Source organism: Symsagittifera roscoffensis, chromosome 1 (genome assembly GCF_963678635.1).
Source record: "Symsagittifera roscoffensis chromosome 1, txSymRosc1.1, whole genome shotgun sequence".
Taxonomy (NCBI): domain Eukaryota; kingdom Metazoa; phylum Xenacoelomorpha; order Acoela; family Convolutidae; genus Symsagittifera; species Symsagittifera roscoffensis.
The window spans coordinates 2,633,806-2,653,843 of NC_087062.1; the positions used below are offsets into that span (position 1 = coordinate 2,633,806).

The following is a 20,038-nucleotide window of genomic DNA, read 5'->3' on the forward strand; positions in this document are numbered from 1 at the left end:
CAAAACGGAGTGAAATTCTTCTAGCGTTTCCCCGTCACGTTGTTTCCGAGATAGTAGCTGATACGTCTCGAATGTTTCGTTTCTTTCCTTGCGGAAAACACTCTCAAATTCATCCAAAACCCGTGGATATCGGGTAGTCGCCAGGTCCAGATGGGGCTTCCGGTTATGTAATTCGTCCTGTCCACGTTCCCCCAAACACAAATAGAGGTTAGAAATTAGTGTCTGCTCTGCTTCCACTCGATTTTTCCCATTCACCTCCTCTGGCAGACCGGTAATTTGCGCCTCAGTGAGCGTATTAGCAAAATAAAATGCCGTCGGATTGAATGAATGTTTTGCTATTACACCCCAGGTGAATCGTGTAATCCAATGCTCCCACAACATTGGTGCTTCCGTACATTTACTCGGCCAAAATGCCGTAATTCCCAGTGGATTTTTTCCTGATCCCGCGCTTTGTCCTGCTTGCTGCGCCATGTGAAAAATGCAGGTTCAATATCTTTAATTCACTGAACTAAGATTGACTCGTTTATTCTTTAACGGTTAGCAACAGTGAATCCAAACATCGCAGACTAAACTTAAGGTTGACAGGTATTAATTAATTAGTAGCCGCACCAGACACATAGCTAACCAATGGCGCCAACACGTAATATATGATTAGATACTATATATGACTATATAGGCAGCTTCATAAGTGGACTATATAGGCAGCTTCAATACTATATATGACTATATAGGCAGCTTCATAAGTGGACACCGACATGTTCAGGATCTCATAACTAAAATAGAAAAGATGGCCCCGTATCCGACGCGAAATTCACGCCAGGAACCGAATAGCGGTAGTGTTTAATACCTAACACTAGTTATAAAAAGCTAATATAATTCGTTATCTTGTTTAAAAAATGCTAAAAAACCAAAAAAAAAATTCAAAGATGTGAAAAAAGTACCAAAATGTATTCAATAAAAGGTGTAAATCAGTGATAATCATTCGCAGTGACTACTAGCATGTTTTCTCGTGTGTTTGGAGTGATTGACACTTCACAGAACTGTGATCTATTTGACACATAATTTGGACCTGTTTTACTATAAAATATTCACAAACCCCAGCTCCGACAGTTTGTCGTAAGCGACTGGGAACTCCACGCCGGCGTCCATCCAGTGCAGAGATATGAACTCCTTGGAGAAACCGTAACTCGACAGAATGATCCGACAACTTGTATTGTCGAAGGGAAAGTACCAGATATCCGGCTTGCAAGGAGCCGTAACTCTTATTTTCTGGTCAAACGTCACTTGGCCCGAAGTCTCGAAATGTAAATATTGAGCTATGTTGTTATAGATTACTGTTTTAGCCAGTATAAAGTAGGTGTCAGGGGTCCAGCCGAAATTGGCGATGTCTTCGCCGCTTAATTTTAAGGACTCATTTCTCGTTTGATTTGAGTTCCATATTTGAGTCATGTAAAGGTCAATTGTTGAATCGATATTGGTGATATCTGTGATACTTTCCATGGCTATTTTCACCCCGATATCCAACGTCGAGGTCACACTTGGGGGGAGACTTCGTTTTTCAATGAGGAACTGTTTGTCTCGTACAAAATCTAAAGGGATTCCCTCTGTCATGTAAATGACGTTCGACTTGTGCTGAATTCCGCTATCGATTAAAAGCGGCCAAGTGACAAAAATTATAATCAGTTTTGGAACCACGAAGCTCAAATGAAGTAAATTCACTAATGAGCTCATTTTTGAACTCATTTTCAAATTTTTTCAGCTCAAAAAATTCAGTTGTAATAGCACAGAGTGGTATTCTTTATTTCCGCTTCAAATTTGGTTAAATCAAACGAAAAATTTGGAGAACTCCTATTTGAAGAATGTAAGGTGATAATTGTTGCTCTTTCACTTGAAAATCCATTTCCTTTTTTATTTCTTTCTTTGTTCTAAATAACTGAAGCTTAAAACAGCATTGCGAAAGGCTATCAATTGATAAGTTTTTTTGCATCGGTCATTGAAGGGAAAAATCAGCTCCCAGGGGAAGGAAATTTCATTAGTGATACTTCGTGCTTTTTGGAGTATAATTCAATAATTCAATTCAAAACTGAAATTTGAATATCGCAAAACAATAAAATAAAACAGAAGTACAGTAGCTCGAAAACAGAATCACTCATAAATTAAAATAGCTCGGAAAAAAGTGACGTCAAATAACTTCCTTTTGTTCTGTATATGAAACACGGAACAAGGAAGATAATGTACGAAGTTTTGAGTCACCCGTTGTTTTAAATTCAGCTCCGACCTTATCTTTCTAGATAATTTCGTGATTGCATCGATTGATGGTCATCGTCATTGTCATCAGAAAAACAAAAAACTTGCTGATTTGAGATAAAGCTCAGCTGCCTCTAATCAAGTTGATAACAAGGTCTATGGCTGTAACTTCAACACACACTTTGACAAAAATGTTCTGATTTTTAGGGATTTAAATTAAAATCAGTCTTCAGTTAGTTACTTATATCAGCAAAGTAGGCTTTTTCCTCAGTTTAATTTTGTTGTCTTATACAACAGCAGACAGAATTTTAACAAATGGCAATAAAAGCTATATCGATTTTGGGATGAATTTCACTCAAGGGAGTTCTTTGCCTGCCTGCTTGATTTAAAAGCGAAAAAATACATATTTTTACCCAATGCAGACATAGCATGACAAAAAATTATAGTAAATGTTGAATTCTTCCATATCAAAGTAGCAAACAGGAATTAATTATATAGCCAAGTAGATTGTACGTTTTGAGCCAATTAGATTGAGAAATTAAACTGCTTGAATAGAAACACGCAGCCTAAAAAGTAATTTTGATTAAAAAATCAAGCAACAAGCGAAACAGTTGTAATTATCTTTCAAAACAACCAACGCAAAAAAAAATATATATAACTTTTACAATAAATGTTATATGAAACAGAAAAACTAAAATTTACCGGCAAACAAAATTTTCTGTTCAGTTGAAAAATCAGTACTTGAACGAAAGTTTGAACAAGTTGTCAGATTATCAACAGGTAATAAATTTGTACCGTAAAGGAAATCGTGGGATCCAAGTCAACACTTTCTCATAAAATTTGTGAAGGTGAAATTACTGGAATTCAAAATAACTTCTGGCAGTACATGCTAGAAAATGCGTTTAACATGCTATAAACAAAGTATTTTAGTCGTTTTGACAAGCAAAATAAATGTAGTTATTATAACACAAGTGTAGTAGTTAAACTTTTGAGGTTATTTGGTTCAAGTGTTGGGTTGGGTCCTAAAATTGAGTTTAATCCAGCCAACAATCAGATTTGAAGCATTGGGATTGGAAGCACAATCTCCCGTGATTTCTGCCCTCCGGGAACTCTGCCATAGTTTATGAATTGGGTGCGGGTATACATGCGTGTAATTTGAAGGCGACCCGCAAAAAGGAAAACTTGAAGATAGAATGAAATAGAGAAAAAGTATTGCGTCAAATCGGCTAAATTGAACCAAAATTGGGTAAATTTGCCCAAAAAATTATCATAATATTTTTACAACAAGGGATCATGTAACTATTTATCCTGAATTTAACTCAGCTCAATTGGAAATGTAGCGAATTTTTATTTATTGGTAGCGCTAAGCTACATAGCCAAGGGGCAAAATTAAGTTGGTAGCTCGACCAGGCCTAGGAGACCATTTGAGCTACAGGCTCTTGAACGGCAATAAACTTAGGTTGCAAAGAGCTTTAAAAATGCGCTCACTTTTTCATCATAATCAGAAGGCTTTTTTGAGGATCAGAATTAAATCTACGGCCGTTGATATTTCTGAAATCAATCTTTTTTGTTCTCCGCTAAAAGTGAAGAGGCTTCTTTCCTCTTTTTTATTGCAAATACAGTGAAAAAAGTACTGTTACCAAAGGGATCAAGTCCACAGTAACCTTAATTTAGACTAATGTCAAAGTAAATGTTCAGTTACCAGTTTAAAATGACCCCAGGTTAAAATAATCTCTCCATTTTCATTTTATGTCTCATGGCATTTTCGACACTGAAAATTCGCATACAATATAAATAAAGTATTCTAAAATGAGAGTAATTTTTTTCTTGACCATTCAAACAAATTTTTATTTAACACTGACAAAAAAAATGACATTCGAAAAAAACTGTAACGAATTTATATGAAAAAAATGTATTCTGAAGTTCTCATGAAGATAAGCAATGAAAGACTAATTGCTCGACAGATAAGTACATGTGCTAACAAGAACTCTAAAAACTCATTAATCTTTCGAATTAGAAAAATGTTAAATATCTCACTCCGATATCAGATTGCCTTTTAAAGAAACAAACCATAATGCCTCAACTGCAAAAATTAACAAAATAAATTAAATTTTATATCAGATTTCCGTCAGTTTTTCAGATTCTCTCTGAATTTGAAGTCAAACGGATCAACGGTTATGAAGTGACAAGCTTTTGTAAAACAACAGTATATTATGTTTCCGGCCTTAAGTAACTTTCTTTGTCTCTTTAACTATTAGTTTGTAAGTTTAATGCTATTCAGAGCAAGTAGTTACCCAGTTTTTTTTCATAGAAAAAAAAACAAACACAAATCTAAAAAGTATCTGTAATCAAATTCAAATTACACGGTACAATGAATTTTTTTTCGAAAATTGAACAAATATGAAGCTAGAACCCCAATAAAAAATTTTTTTTGGACAGTTTCTTGAGAAAACTTTCGAAAAAATGAAGTCTCTATTTTTCAGCATAACTTTAAACACGTCAAAGAATACTCACATTCATTGAAATTGATATAATAGTAAAATCATTTGATCAGTGATTCAGATTCCAAGTCGATATTTCCATAAAATCGAATCAAACTTCTATCTGTTCACAAAATTAACAGAGATACTAGTCATAACAAACTCGACAGCTAGTCAGCCTGAAATCATATCTTATAATAAGAGGTAAAGCCATGCTACAAAAACCAAACAACAGCGACGAAACAAATCATTGTACGAGTTGGAACACAAAAGCATATGTTTTCGGGGAAATCCTGCGACATATTGTTTAAAACTTTTATCAATTGTTTCATAGCAGAGCCTCCCCGACAATTTTTTAAATAATTATTTAAGAAAATTATTTCTAAAGCAAACCGTAATAAGAACAAAACTGAAAGATTCACAAAATAAAAAAAGTTGATTTTGTTTGTAAAAACTTTGTGATCATGTATATCCAATGTTCTTTTCAAGTTTTCTGCTGTTTCAAGAAATGTCAAAATGCACAAATAGGCTGCAAAAAGGAGCATTTTCATCAGCTAAACACAAGCTGAAACAATGGTCGGAACACACAAAAAAAATTGTAAAACTTATTTAAAAAAATCTAATTTAGTTCGAAATGGAAGAAAATTTTGCAAAATTGTTGGCACAAAAGCGTCTCACAAAACCTAATTTTGAAATGTCTATTCTTACGTATGCAATTTCAACTCAATAAATCAACCATAATTTTTTGATCTTCTAAAGAAAAAACAGATTGGTTACGAGGCCGACTGACTGTAACAAAAAGCACTAATGAAACGATGAAAGATTTGGCAAAAAAAAAAAAATTAGAAACTGGAGCGTGGTGTATAAATTTTAAATTGGTTGTAATTGAGCGCAAAGGTTTCTAAATTTTACATTAATTCTTAAAAATAAAGAAAAAATAATTAAAAGCCGTTTGAATCACGACTGAAAACTTTTTTTATAACTGCATGATTACTTGTGGTAGCGAAATTTGCTTAAGAAAAGAAAAAGTAAGAAAAAGTACAAAACACCCAAAGACAAAGTTTCTTCTAACTTTCAGAGGTTGGAAAATAACACGAGTCCGGCCACAACTTGAACTATCAACCATTGCACACAAACTCCACACATGGGCGTTACACAAGAACGCTGAGACAATACACGAAAAAAAAATCAAAATTGTCTAGTTTTTTCATTACAAAAAACCCTAATTTGTCTCAAACTACTGGCCCCAGAAACATAAAACATAAATTTTACACCTGCATTAAGTTCAACTCTGACTCTAGAGACATAGACAACAGACATTTGGAAAATATTCAATCAATAAACGCAAAGAAGAAAAAATGCTGCTGGTTTTTTGAAGAAATTCAACTTTTGAGTTTCACAGACAAAAAATATGTTTAATTACAGACAAAAAACAGCTTATGATGGGCACTTTTTGATAAAATCAACCCAATTGGAGAAAATTGGATCAAGAGATAAACTTTTTATTTCGCTGTGAAATCCGGAAATTACATTCCACTTTCGAAACTAGAAGTTAATAACGTTCTTCGAGACCTTTACATTTTAGCTGTTTGATAGTGGAATTTGTTTCGTTTTAGCGAAGGAAATGAAGTGAACATAACAAAAAAAAATCAAAATCAGACCACGAAAAACCAAATTCAAGCGTGAACAAACTTTTAGTATTTTGAAAAAAGGCCGATATAAATAAGAATCTTCACTTTGTTCATTGACTCTTAACAAGTTTAAAAGTGACAGATTATTTTAAAAACTGATTTGAAAAAGAACGTCAATTCGAAAGAAGAGGTTGTTCTAAAGACAATTAAAGTTTAGCTGAAGCCGGGCTCGAACCACCCATTTACGAGCTACAGCCCTTCACTGTACCACGCAGTTGTGTAAAAAACGCTTAACCTGAGAGGCGTGGGGAAAATATTATGAAACTAAAATATCTGATTGAACGCTGCAAATTGATATTTGGTGTAGCTCAGATATTTGTTTTTGAGACATGTCTAAAACATACTATGTTCTCAGGATATCTTGGACTCCAAAATGTTTGTCCTAGTCTCATGAGCAAAATCCAATCCTTTCAGGTGTACATATAAATTATGAAGTATAGCAAACCAAACACAAGCAACAGAAATACACCAAAAAGATAAGTTTGTCGACAATGTTTGCCAACCGTCTCCAGCCATCGGTCAAAACATCGTCAGATAATGTTTCCGGTTTCGGTTAGAGATGTTTTCCTTTTCTGTCACTTCGGAAACTGCTGTCTCGCTAACCATTTCTTCCTGGTTTATATTTTCTCTTTGACTTCTATTTGATTCAAATTTCACAGATTTTCTCGGCAGAGTTAGTTTTGATATTCTATAATTGAGAAAACGCTTGACCCGCTCAGACATTTCAGTTTGGTCTGACAGATTGTAAATTCCAGTTACGATGATAGACTCTACAATTGAAATGACAATTACAAGTACCAGTTAGACCATCAGCCAGCCATAGAGAGTAAAGGGTGGCAGAATCTCTGATAGAACCAGCAGCTCCACGACTACCAACACAAGAGTGACCAATTCAGCTTGCATTATTTATTTACAATAATCAATTTTTTACCCCATAAATGCTGGGAAATTTTTTAAGATAGAAGCTTTTTTATAAATAATAATAGAAGCCTTTAAGAAATAACCAAAATTTGGCCCAAAAATTATAACTTTTTTTGGATAATCACCGTAGTTTTCCAAGTTTTGAAGCCAACATTCAATTAAAAATAATCCAAGAAAACTTTGAACTTGTTTTTAGGCTGCTGAGTGGGTTTTGAAAACTAGCAGTTCTAAACTTTCAAACCAAAATTTTTGAAAAAAAATTAATTTAGTTTTCGCAAAGGAAGAGTCGCTAACAAGAAAAAAGGGAAAATTAACACTACCACGTAAAAGGTAGGGTTTCGTTTGAACTTTAACAGGCTCTTCTCCAGTTTCCTTGTAAAATTACAACAAGAAGTTGTTCAAGAATACTTCATACAACAATTTGTAAAAACAAAGTGAGATTCCAAAAGTTGCTTTGAACAGATTTTTTACATATATTTTATATATTTTTTTTCAGAAAAATCAAAGATGAAGGCAGTGGATTAGAGCCTTGAAAGTATATTCAATTTGGTTGTATTGCTGCCCATAACCAGTGGTGACTTTTTTAACCTTGTAATATAGTGGTTGCAGAATTTCCCATTGGCCTCGTTGTTTCATTCCTTTTATGGAATGTTCATCTTCTGGTCCAGATCTAACTTGTAGATCATATATGTTCCGTGTCATCACGCACTGCTCGGAGGAAATAATGCACTCCTAATAACACTTCAAACAATTGTTTTTCTCATAGAAAAACTTTAGTGAGTAAGCCAATGCAACCGAACCCCGCGACAACTCACAACAGAAGACAGCTTGCAAAAATGGAGAACTCAAAGTTTAAGGAAAGTTGCAACTCGGAAAGCTTAACCTTAGTTGAAAATACGGCATTGGCAGCTACCGACCGCTACATCCACTTAGCTCAGCTGCGCTCACTTGCCGCACGAATTGTGTATGCGCGTGAATCATAGTTTCGCGATAATCTTGATTGTAGTGCTTTGTAATTCTAGAGATAAAAGAGTGTTGGCTTTTTTGCGAGTTTTTTGCCGAAAGAGGTCGTATAACAACTGCGCTTACAAAATGCCGAAAAATTGCAACTTACTCAAACCCTGATGTCAACCGTAGCTGTATGTCGAATGGGAAGTACCGGAAATAAAGTTGACAACGAACTCTCAAGGTCAGAGCAGATTTTTTGGCTTCCACATGTCCATCGACGTATATGGTCTGGTCATGGAACTCTTCGTGGTCGGTTCCTGCAACCGACTGGATAACCAAATCGAGTGTCCATACACTGTTTGGAGAAGGAGCCCCATGACCACACCTTGACTCATTACCTGCGCAAAATTGAGTTTTGAAAAGGTCTCAACACCCCCCCCCCCCCCCATTCCAACGGGTAGGGATTTGATACTAGTTGCAAACTTTCTACAAACGATCAACTACTCAATTGAAATGAACAATGAATACATTGAGCAGAAGTCTGCTTTCAAATATCTGGGTTTGTATCTAGATAAGAAATTGGAAATTGTTAATACGAAGCTAAACAAATTCTGTGGATCGTTTATCAGCTGCGCAATATTCTAAACAAATAGCAATTGAACCAATTTTACCAAACATTCGTTAAACCTGTTTTTCAGTATGACGATTAAAATATGGGTCGACTTCTAAATCAAAACTGGACAAGGTTAACCTCAACATCAGCATAAAAAAGAAAAAGTGTGAATCAGTATATGTATTGCTGGAAAAATATGCAATAAAACAAAGCTTCTTTTATACAAAAGCATAACTTTTCTTTGTAGAACTGTTCGAGGTAAAATTGAACCTGTGGTTTTTAGCAAAATAATCAAACCCGGTCAACACTTCAACTTACTTCATAATCTCAAAAGACTAAATGAATATTGATCAAATCCATAGAAACAACCGAAGTTTCAAATTGTTACTAGAACTCAAAACTTCGAAAATTGTCTCACAAATCTTTTTCCGAATTTTTTGTGAAACGATATGTATAATTAACAACTTTCTCCATAAGTATCTAGAGATGACAATCATAGGAAATTATTAGTTGAAAAATTAAAATTCTTATCTTTTCTCATAGTATCGGTTTTCTTCAATGCCAACATTCTCATCAAATGTTTTCAACTTTCTCAGTAAAAAGTTTTTTTTATGTTGAGTAGTTGTAAAAATTGAGTACCGCAACAAAAAAAGTTTTTCATACCACCGAGCCATTTAAAGTCTTGTTTTTTGCGCTCAGAGACGTCTGGAAACAAGCAAGATTTTTTCCAATGATGATCTCTCACAGTGGGTTTAGTTAAGTTATTTTATATATAAATCATTTTGATCAATGTGCGCCTAATCTAGAAACAATTGTTTCATTTTGGATGTGTAGCTGTCAAATTAACGTTTATGACTTTCAAGCATGGACATTAGTTGCCAGGTAGCATAGGTGGGCAAAAAAAAAGTTGCTAACGGCATAGTTTGTTTGCGATTTTTCCCAATTTTCCCTACTGAACTATTTTGTAGAGCAAAGTATTTTGGTTGCAAAGCAAATCAAGACTTTTTTGTCTAGAACTGTTACGTGGTACCATTATTGCCGCCAAAAATGGTCAAGCGGTAGTAAAACTAGAGCAAAAAAAGTGAGTGTTATACAATGGGTTTGATGTTAAATTGTTATAATTTCAACATTGAGTTTAACTTGTGATTTCAAAATAGCATGTCTGCTTCAGCAGATTCAGCTGCTGTACGCAAACCGTAGAGAGCGTAAGTTAGACAGAAAAATGTAGGTTTTTTAGAAAAAGGTCACAACATGAAATCGGAAAAATTGGAAGGAAACTCAAACAGATTTGTTAAAACATAGAAATTTTTCCTTTCAACCTCCTTACTTTTGATTTTAAAGATTAAAATTTTTTAGAGTTGTCAAAGTATAAAACAGTTTTGCAATTTGCATTGTGAACAATTTACCTATATTGAATACACTTGTTTTTGATACAATTCTTCAAAATAAGAAAATGATAAAACATGCTAAAAGTGTCAAATTTATTCAAACTTATCGTGAAGTCTAACAACAAGTATAAGAAATGAAAAAGACCAATCAAGGACATATGAAATGGCCACTGAGGGTTGACCCGTAAGTAAGTACAACATGAAGTAAATTGGATTTAACAAGTGCTTAGAGTTCTGCATATATCAAAATCCAACCCACATTTTTCCAAGTTCAAGCCTGCCACTATGCTTTTGTGAATTTTTCCGTTTCCATTGTTACAGTGATGTCAATCAATATGGTATGCAGAAAAAAAATTCTCCTAATTTCAAAAAAAGTCCTTAAAACTCAAAAACTCAAATTCTGGCTATTTCAGAGATATCAAAGTTGTAAGATAATTTTGAACAGAAATTGAACAGCTTCGAACCTCGAGTTTGTCGTGACTGTAACTTTGCTTGCTACCGTAGAAATGTTTCTGGTTTAACATTCTGTTTTGTCGCCTAGTTTCAAATCAGTTTTTTATCGGTATGATGCTGTTCAAAATTGTAAGCCCTTTATTAAATGCATATTGAATATTAGAAAAAATCATAAACATTTACTTCGAAAACAGTCGTTATTCATTAAATTTCAATTAGTTTTCTAAGCGAGCTGTCGAATTTTAAATTAAAATAAATCATACATAAAAATTTTTTCTGAGAAAAAAGTTTATAGATAGAAAACTAGTGCAGCTGTTTCCGAGTAGATAATTGAGTACTTTTAGTTTAACGTTGAAGTTATAATAACTTAATAATTCTTCCATGAGCAAAATTCCATGCACAATTAATTTGAAAAACTAGTTTTTTGCAATGTCGGGGCAGAGAGCCCTCAATCAAAATGAAGCCTCTCATAAAAGGGTAGCCAAATCTTTTAATTCATAACAGGTATATATAAAAGAAAAAAAAAATCAAATGGTGATGCATGTGGAACTATTTATGTAAAAGCCAAATTTCTAGATTAACACTTTTCACACTTTTCTAGATTGCCGTACACTCTACCCTCTAACTTAGTGAGACAGAAAAAGCCTAATGGACTTTTTAACGCATAGTCTAGCAAACAAACTAACGGGTTTTTCAAAGTTTGTTTAAGTCTACCTTCTTGGGCTTTGGATGCAACCTCAACCCTATTGTAAAACTATATATGCGCTTAGACCAGGTGCAGTTTTAGGCGTCAATATAAACTTCGGTGATATCTCTCGAATATTATAATTCCAAAACACACAAAAAAACATTGATCGGCTACACCAATGACTGGTAATTGCTTGAACCGAACACTGATTGGCGCACCAGAAAACTCAGAAATCACAACAACATTTATAGGTAATTGCAAACTTCAAAAAACTATTTGTTAGTCGTGTAGTTGATGCATTGCTGCCGTTGACTTCTAAGTTAATTGTCTCAAATAATACTGCACATTAAAAAAAGTGTAAAACAAAATAATAAGAAACCTGAAAAAAAACTCAATCCGCCCCTGCATACAAAAACTGTCATAATTTACAAACGAGTTGCCTCCGACATCATTGGGGTACCAGACCAGATCGGGTTTGTAGAAGTGAACATTAAGCCACACGCGCAAAGAAGCCATGTTCTGTATTTCCTCAGCCTTCAGGACATGAAGGATAGCGACTGTGCATGTAACTGTAACCAAAACAAAGTTATGTGAGAATTTTTTGCTTTTTTTTCAAGAGTTCTTACACGAACAAAGGTGGGTTCAGCTGTTTTTCTTTTTCTCTCAGATAAGCATCAGTTTTTTGTTGTAAGGAGAAGTTTTACAAGGTAGAGTATGACGACCAAATATAGTTGTCATTAATAAAGAGTTAAGATGTACCACTGGTAGCTATTATATCTAACTAAGTTGAAAGAGAATAAAAGTATTGGTTGAATTAAAACCGACTGCAGTCTAAAAAGAGCAACTAGTGAGTCGAAGTCCACTGGACTTCGTAGAGTTAACATTGACTGGTACGAAATTAGATAATAGAGGTCAAGGTTATAACATACTAAAAATACTGAATCACAACATTCCCCAGTGCACAAAAATTAATATCTGCCCGCTCAACGATGTAGCCAATATCACACATATACTCCATCTCCCCTCGCTCCACCAGGGCCAAAGAAGAAACAAAACGTAACCGCATTTAGCACCAATGGATTTTTAAATAGAGTAAAAATTACAATGGAGGTAATTATATGGTAATATATACAGGCTACTTACAGGTTTACACAGATATCAACACTGAATGTACAAAATGATATGTACAATTGGGGTTATGTAGCATTTGTACAATTAAAGCAAACTAACTAACTCACTAACTAGGTAAATAATAAAAAAAAAAAGTTCTGGGTATCCAATGGATAAAAGCTAAGTCAAATACGTAACATGTCGTGTTACCACAGTTTAAAAGTTTTCAGAGTTTGAGACCGTAGAGTTGTATCTAGTATGGAAATTATCTGCCTCTATTCTTACATCGGTATCGATGCCCGAGGATATGTCGCTATCGATGTCATCCTGAGTATTACTGGTCCCTTCTACCAATGGTGGCGATACCCATGCGGTCCTTATCGCCTGAGAGGAAGGTGTTGAGAATTCGTCTTGAGTGGTTTCAGCAACCAAAATCGTATGACGTGGGATCTCGTCAATGGGTGTAAGATAATCCGAGGGAGACGTCGTACAGAATGAAGGAATTTGTTTCGGGCTCTTTGCACCGGAAAACGTAATAAGTGGTTCGTCATCGGAGTCTACTGCACTAATGGTCTCCGTACCGAGTGTCACTTGGTCGATGAACCGTCTCTCGCCAAAGAATTTCGGGGGTCCTGGGTTTCTTCTTACACGATGTTTTGAAGATATCGGGGTTTTTGGTGTCTCCACTGTCTTCTCCGGAGAGCTATCCACTCGAATTGGGTCGTCGCTTGTGCCCGTTGGTATATTGAATGTTGTCTCAGTGTTTGTCTGGCTTTGTATGGTACTCCTTGGTTGATCTAAATCACTATGTAGGTTAACAGTTGGTGTATTATATACAATTTCCGTTTCCGTACCCAAGTAGTCGTCAATGACTTTATCCCAAAGGTCTAACGTTAACGACGAATCTAGATTATTATAGTCGAATTTTGAAACTTTCGAGTTCGTGAAGAATGATCTCCTCTTTTTGCTTGAATTTCCACCCGTTGGTGTGGAGTTCATCGATGGGCCTCCTATATTTGAGTCTCGTCTCTTGCAAGGGGAGTTTCTTTTTCGCTTGCCTGCTAAATCATTACTATTAATTAGCGGTTTCGGTCTTGCCGTGAAGGTCTTAGGAGCTGCCGGTTGGGTTTTGTTAAAAGCTAAGTCCGATTTTCTTATCTTATGTCCGTTATCTAATGTGACCGTATGTTTCGTGTCTGACAAAGGTTTACTCCCTAAAGGTTTAAAATAAGGTTCTCCTTCCCTCCTGTTAACTGTTTTCCTAAACCAGTTACCTCCATGGCTGAAGGGATTCGACAGTGGGGCTCGCTGAAGGTTTCTATCTACTTTGTTAGCGGGGTCGCTCTCATAGCCTCTTTCCTCAATTGTTCTGTCTTCCAGGTAGCCATCTTCAAACGCGTCATCAGCCCCCCAGTCTTGTGCTCTGTCCTTCGATATGATTGATTTCCCCTTATCTAAACTAATTGCGTGAGAGACCAAAGATTTCCAGAACGTATTGGGAGATCTATTAAAATGTTTTGAGAACGGAGAGCATCCAATGGATGATTGTTTCGTCGAGCGTATGTTCCAAATAATTTTATCAATAGCCGTATTTAAGGATGGTTTTGGATCGTTGAACGACATTGCCAGAAGCTTAGCTTTGACCGTGTAAATGAGTCTTTCTACTACTCCATTGGATCTATGATCGCCAACCGTACATAGAATAAGATTAATGTTGTTCTTCTCACAGAAGTTTCTAAAATCAAACGAAGTAAAACATGACCCATGGTCGGCTCTAATGGACTTTGGAAATCCGTGAAGATGGCAGTAATCTGTCATGAAGTTTAAAATTGAAGAAGTCGAAGTGTTGTTTACTACCTTCGCCGACGGGAACTTTGAAAAGCGGTCAATGCATAACAAGAGATATTTTGCGTTACCCCAGCTCTTGTCCAATGGGCCGGCAAAGTCGAAATCTACTTCTTCATTTGGTTCGGTCAGGTTCGGTAATTTCTCAGTCTTGTTCGTCCCTAGTAAAACTTTTAGGTTCTTACCGGCCATTATGCACTGAGTGCAATTCTTTCCATGATGGTATATCTCTCTGTATAGATGTGGCCACCAAATGTTTTCTGCCAAGGCTTTCATCCCAAACTGCCCTGGATGAGTCTCGTGAAGGAGTGACAGGAAAGGTGATCGTAATGCAGCCGGCACTATCAGTTTATTATCGTTGAATAACAGCCCTTCTTTCACATGTATATCCCTCTGGAAGTTCTTTAAGTAGGCTCCGAATTTATCCAATGGTTTGCCTTCGTGTACCGCCTTCTTTACTTCTTTGAGGATTTTGTCTTCGTCCGTCATGAGTTTAATCAGCTTATTCGAACAATGGTCTGATAGTGATAACGGGTTGTCTGGCAATCTGAGATCTCCCTTGTATTTGGCCAACAGTTTTTTGTGTATGTCTGACATTATGTCGTTATTAAAGTTCAAGAAGATTCCTTTCTTTTTTGCCCTGAGGGAAATTTTTAACAAGTTGACTGATGTAATAAATTCTTGTAATTGTTTTTCTTGATCTGAATTTAATGACTGATTGAATAATAATACTGATTGGGCAAGAAAAAATAAGAAAGTTTTGTCTGATAGGTAAAAATAATTGAAATCAAATTTTGATAAGTTTAAAGGAACACAACCGCTTGTGCAAGACTCTGAACGCGAGTGATTGGAATTACAAATTCTGATAGTGTCGTTTACGTAATTCAGAATATTCGAGAAGAACGACCGTTGGATGCTTTGTGATAAATCTTTCTTTCCACCCATTGGATTATTGCAATCCAAGTTACTAATCGTATTTACATCCAATGGATAATACACTTCGTTCTTTTTACAATTATTCTTTTTACCCTCGTTATTTACAGAGAGGTTTTCTTAAATCTTTTGTACTGTCGCCACTACAAATTCGCTATCGTAGTGTGATGTAGGGAGTGCTTTACCTGAAGGTAGTCTCGACAGTAAATCTGTAAATCCCATTTCTTTTCCCGGAATGTGCTTGATCTTAAAATTAAATGGTAACAGTCGATTTACCCAACGGGTTAATCTGCTATGCATAGTTTTGTTGCTCTGGTTTGCATTTAATGCTGATAATAATGCCTTATGGTCCGTCACACTTTCAAATTCGGCACCATACAAGTAATTTTTAAAATGTTCTGTAGCCCAGACTACTCCCAACAACTCAAGTTCATTTGTAGAATATTTACTTTCGTGGTTGTTCAAAAATCGGGAGGCGAATGCTATTGTTACCCAATTTTCTCCATCCCATTGTTCTAGGGTAGCTCCTAAGCCGTTATGGGAAGCGTCTGTTTTTAGTCTTGACATCCTTTTTATGTCGAAGTGGTTGTTCTCTGTTATCTTCACTATCTGTTGTTTTAATTCTTCAAATGCTTTAGTATGTTCGTCATTCCATTGGTAGACTGATTTCTTTACAAGAAGTGGTCGTAGGGGGGAACTTAGGGCGGACAAATTCGGGACGAATTTCATATATTGATTGATCGATCCAAAGAAAGACCTAAGTTCAGATATGTTTTTGGGGTTTGGTAGGTTTTTAATCGAATCTGACTTTCCCACCAATGGTTTCACGCCCGATTTTGATATCTTGAAACCTAGCCACTCTATTTCTTTTTGGAAGAATGCACATTTCTCCCATTTTACCGCCATGTTCTTGTTGTCCAAAATGTTTAAAATGTTAGTTAGTATCGCTTTGTGTTCATTTAATGAACCTTTCGAAGCTATTAAAATGTCGTCAATATAACAATTTGTAAAAGGAATGTTTTTCAGTAAAGAATCCATTACCCTCTGGAATTCGTTTGGCATATCGCCCAATCCGTAAAATCCAGTTAAAAACCTGTAGGTTCCAGTGGTTTCGCCCCCCACGATACTAAAGTTACACTGTTTGCTAGTGTCTGTGCATAATTGTAGTTGGCTGTAAGCGTTCTTTAGATCTAGATTACTAAACCAAACTTCCCCTGAATCTTTGCTTGACAGTTGAAGAGCAATATTATCGATCAGTTCATGTATGTTTGGCATCTGGTACTTGTTCTTGAATATCTGATTATTTAATAGTTTCGAGTCTAGTGCCAACTTGATACTACCGTCTTTTTTTCTTGTAATCACAATTGGGCTTATAAAACAATCTTCGTCGCATTTGTTCAACTTTATGATATGCCCCTCTTTTTCCATTCTATTTAGTTCCGTTTTTACGTTATCGAGTAGATGTAAGGGAACTCTTCTACCTTTGGTTTGGATAGGTTTGAATGGGGAATGGAAATGAGTAACTTTTCTGTCCGAAGGTATTTTTCCCACTCTGTTAAATAGCCCTTTGTACCTATGATACAGATTAGGGGTCGTATCTGAATAATTATTTAACTTACACAACTCTGGGCGTGATATGTTGTTGACGGGTAGTAGAGGCTGTCGTTGGGCTATCTCTATTCCAATTCTCGGGAGATTGTCGTTACCCAGAATGTTCCTCTCATGTCCAGAAGTGATAAAAAATGGAGTTTCGTCCGCGGTCCATCCATTGGATTGTAACCTCACTACCACCTTCCCGATGATGTTGATTGTGTCGTTAGTGAATCCGCAGTATAGTTCCCTCGTTTTCTTCTCAACTGGCTGAATCTTCAACTGTGGATTTCTCAGCTTCAATTCGTGAAGTACATTTTGTTTCAGGAAGCTCACTGGGCTTGCCGAATCCACTGGAATGTTCAAGTTGACTATCGCGTCGTCTCCTAAACCGATGTTGACAAGTTTCTTGGTTTCCAAGCCATTGGTATCGTAGATTGTTCTAATGTTGAGAACTGAATAGTCATCGTTATCACTTATCCCCTCTTCGGTCCAAGCGTTAATCACTCCACAAAAATTTTCTTCGCTTCTCATCTGAAGATCTTCTGGGGAATATGAACAATTCTGACTATTTACAGCTTCATCTACAGTATTTACAGCGGGTTTTCTTCCTTTCGATTTACAAAGTCTTCCAAAATGTCCTTTATATTTACAAATATTACACACGATTTCTTTCGCCAGACACACATTCAGATGACCCTTGGTAAACGCATTCCCGCATTTCATACAAGTATTTGATCTTTCTATGTTTAAGCTTGGTTCCTTTTTAACGTTGTTGAAGTTTTTGTACCCTCTCCCACTATTTCCTGTCGTGTTGAAAGATCTCGTCATGTTGGTCAGTTTGAGGTGGTTATAGTAGCCTTTTTCGTCAATTATTGCTTGGTTTAGTGCATCCAATGGATTGAGAGTTTCTGAAAGTAGTCTACGTTGTAAGTCGCAGTTTTTCATGTTAAAAATAAATACGTCTCTGATCCACTCCTGTTCTGCATTAATTCCAATTTCACATGATCTCGCCAAGTCTGATAACGCGCCCCAAAATTGTTCATAGGATTCTCTATCCTTTTGTTTCCTGCTCAATAGTTTGTATCGTTCAAATGTTATGTTGGTTGGTTTGATAAAAGCCAATTCTAGCATTTCGTAAAATTCCTTGAATGAGATTCCTAGGATTTTTACCCTTGGATGTTTCTGGGCGAAAACTCTTTTGCCTTCCGCTCCTAAGGCCAAGTATAGGATTGGACTTACTTTTTTATCGGCCTCGTATCTCCTCATTCCTCCGAATTTCCTCTTTTCTTCTGCTAGTCTTTTCTCTTCAGCGTGTTCATAGACTCGCATTGTTTCTTTGTTCCTGGCCTCCCTGGCTTTCCTCTGTTGGTCAGTTTCTGACTCCTGGGCACCTTCTAGGATCGGTAACGTCGTCTCCCCTTCCATTGGTTCTTTAAGGTTGTCTAAGTCTAGATTTTCCTTCGCGATAATGGCCAAATGGAATTGGTCTATCCAATTGTTCCATTGGGTGGGGGGTTCAACCGTGTGGTTCGGCCAAAAGGCGGGTATTCCCCTCAAGTTCGAATCAGTTGTTGACTGCGCCATAATAAAGAGTTAAGATGTACCACTGGTAGCTATTATATCTAACTAAGTTAAAAGAGAATAAAAGTATTGGTTGAATTAAAACCGACTGTAGTCTAAAAAGAGCAACTAGTGAGTCGAAGTCCACTGGACTTCGTAGAGTTAACATTGACTGGTACGTAATTAGATAATAGAGGTCAAGGTTATAACATACTAAAAATACTGAATCACAACAGTCATGGCCTAATGAGTCTGCATACCAATTTTTGTAGCAATCGGACAATGTGAACAGGAAGCGAGCGGCGGGTCAGGCCTCATTTTATCAGAGAATCAGATTCAGCACGGTTGCAATGGATAACATGGGACCCTTGAAAATGGCGACGGGCACCAGGACGAGGCCCGTGCTTGTACTGATTGATCTATTCACGATAAATGCGTTTGCAGTTCCCCTGGTGTCAACGGATTCTGCCGACGTGGCTTGCGAGAAAATGGAGAATTGGGCATTGAATTTCGACGCTCCCAATGTCTTCTGCACAGATCAAAGAAGAAATTTTGGTGGTAAATTGATTCAAGAGATATGTTTTGGGTTATAACATACTAAAAATACTGAATCACAACATTCCCCAGTGCACAAAAATTAATATCTGCCCGCTCAACGATGTAGCCAATATCACACATATACTCCATCTCCCCTCGCTCCACCAGGGCCAAAGAAGAAACAAAACGTAACCGCATTTAGCACCAATGGATTTTTAAATAGAGTAAAAATTACAATGGAGGTAATTATATGGTAATATATACAGGCTACTTACAGGTTTACACAGATATCAACACTGAATGTACAAAATGATATGTACAATTGGGGTTATGTAGCATTTGTACAATTAAAGCAAACTAACTAACTCACTAACTAGGTAAATAATAAAAAAAAAAGTTCTGGGTATCCAATGGATAAAAGCTAAGTCAAATACGTAACATGTCGTGTTACCACAGTTTAAAAGTTTTCAGAGTTTGAGACCGTAGAGTTGTATCTAGTATGGAAATTATCTGCCTCTATTCTTACATCGGTATCGATGCCCGAGGATATGTCGCTATCGATGTCATCCTGAGTATTACTGGTCCCTTCTACCAATGGTGGCGATACCCATGCGGTCCTTATCGCCTGAGAGGAAGGTGTTGAGAATTCGTCTTGAGTGGTTTCAGCAACCAAAATCGTATGACGTGGGATCTCGTCAATGGGTGTAAGATAATCCGAGGGAGACGTCGTACAGAATGAAGGAATTTGTTTCGGGCTCTTTGCACCGGAAAACGTAATAAGTGGTTCGTCATCGGAGTCTACTGCACTAATGGTCTCCGTACCGAGTGTCACTTGGTCGATGAACCGTCTCTCGCCAAAGAATTTCGGGGGTCCTGGGTTTCTTCTTACACGATGTTTTGAAGATATCGGGGTTTTTGGTGTCTCCACTGTCTTCTCCGGAGAGCTATCCACTCGAATTGGGTCGTCGCTTGTGCCCGTTGGTATATTGAATGTTGTCTCAGTGTTTGTCTGGCTTTGTATGGTACTCCTT

At 36.5% G+C, this 20,038-nt stretch overlaps 2 protein-coding genes across 14 annotated transcripts in view; both read right to left on the minus strand.

The window, feature by feature from the left end:
* LOC134856956 (gamma-aminobutyric acid receptor subunit rho-2-like) overlaps positions 1–3,774 on the minus strand; it is a 35,925-nt gene extending 32,151 nt beyond the window's left edge. Inside the window, exons 1-2 of one of the 12 annotated variants that reach the window (XM_063873264.1) lie at positions 3,296–3,774; positions 1,097–2,415 (exon numbers count right to left, since the gene is read on the minus strand). In XM_063873264.1, coding sequence (XP_063729334.1) covers positions 1,097–1,743 — 647 coding nt within the window. In that variant the 5' untranslated portion in view covers positions 1,744–2,415; positions 3,296–3,774. The other 11 variants (XM_063873266.1, XM_063873265.1, XM_063873262.1 and 8 more) reach the window with 11 other exon arrangements.
* Positions 1–20,038, minus strand: part of LOC134856990 (sugar transporter SWEET1-like) — a 468,950-nt gene that overhangs the window by 230,626 nt on the left and 218,286 nt on the right. The gene's annotated exons all lie outside the window — the stretch shown is intronic.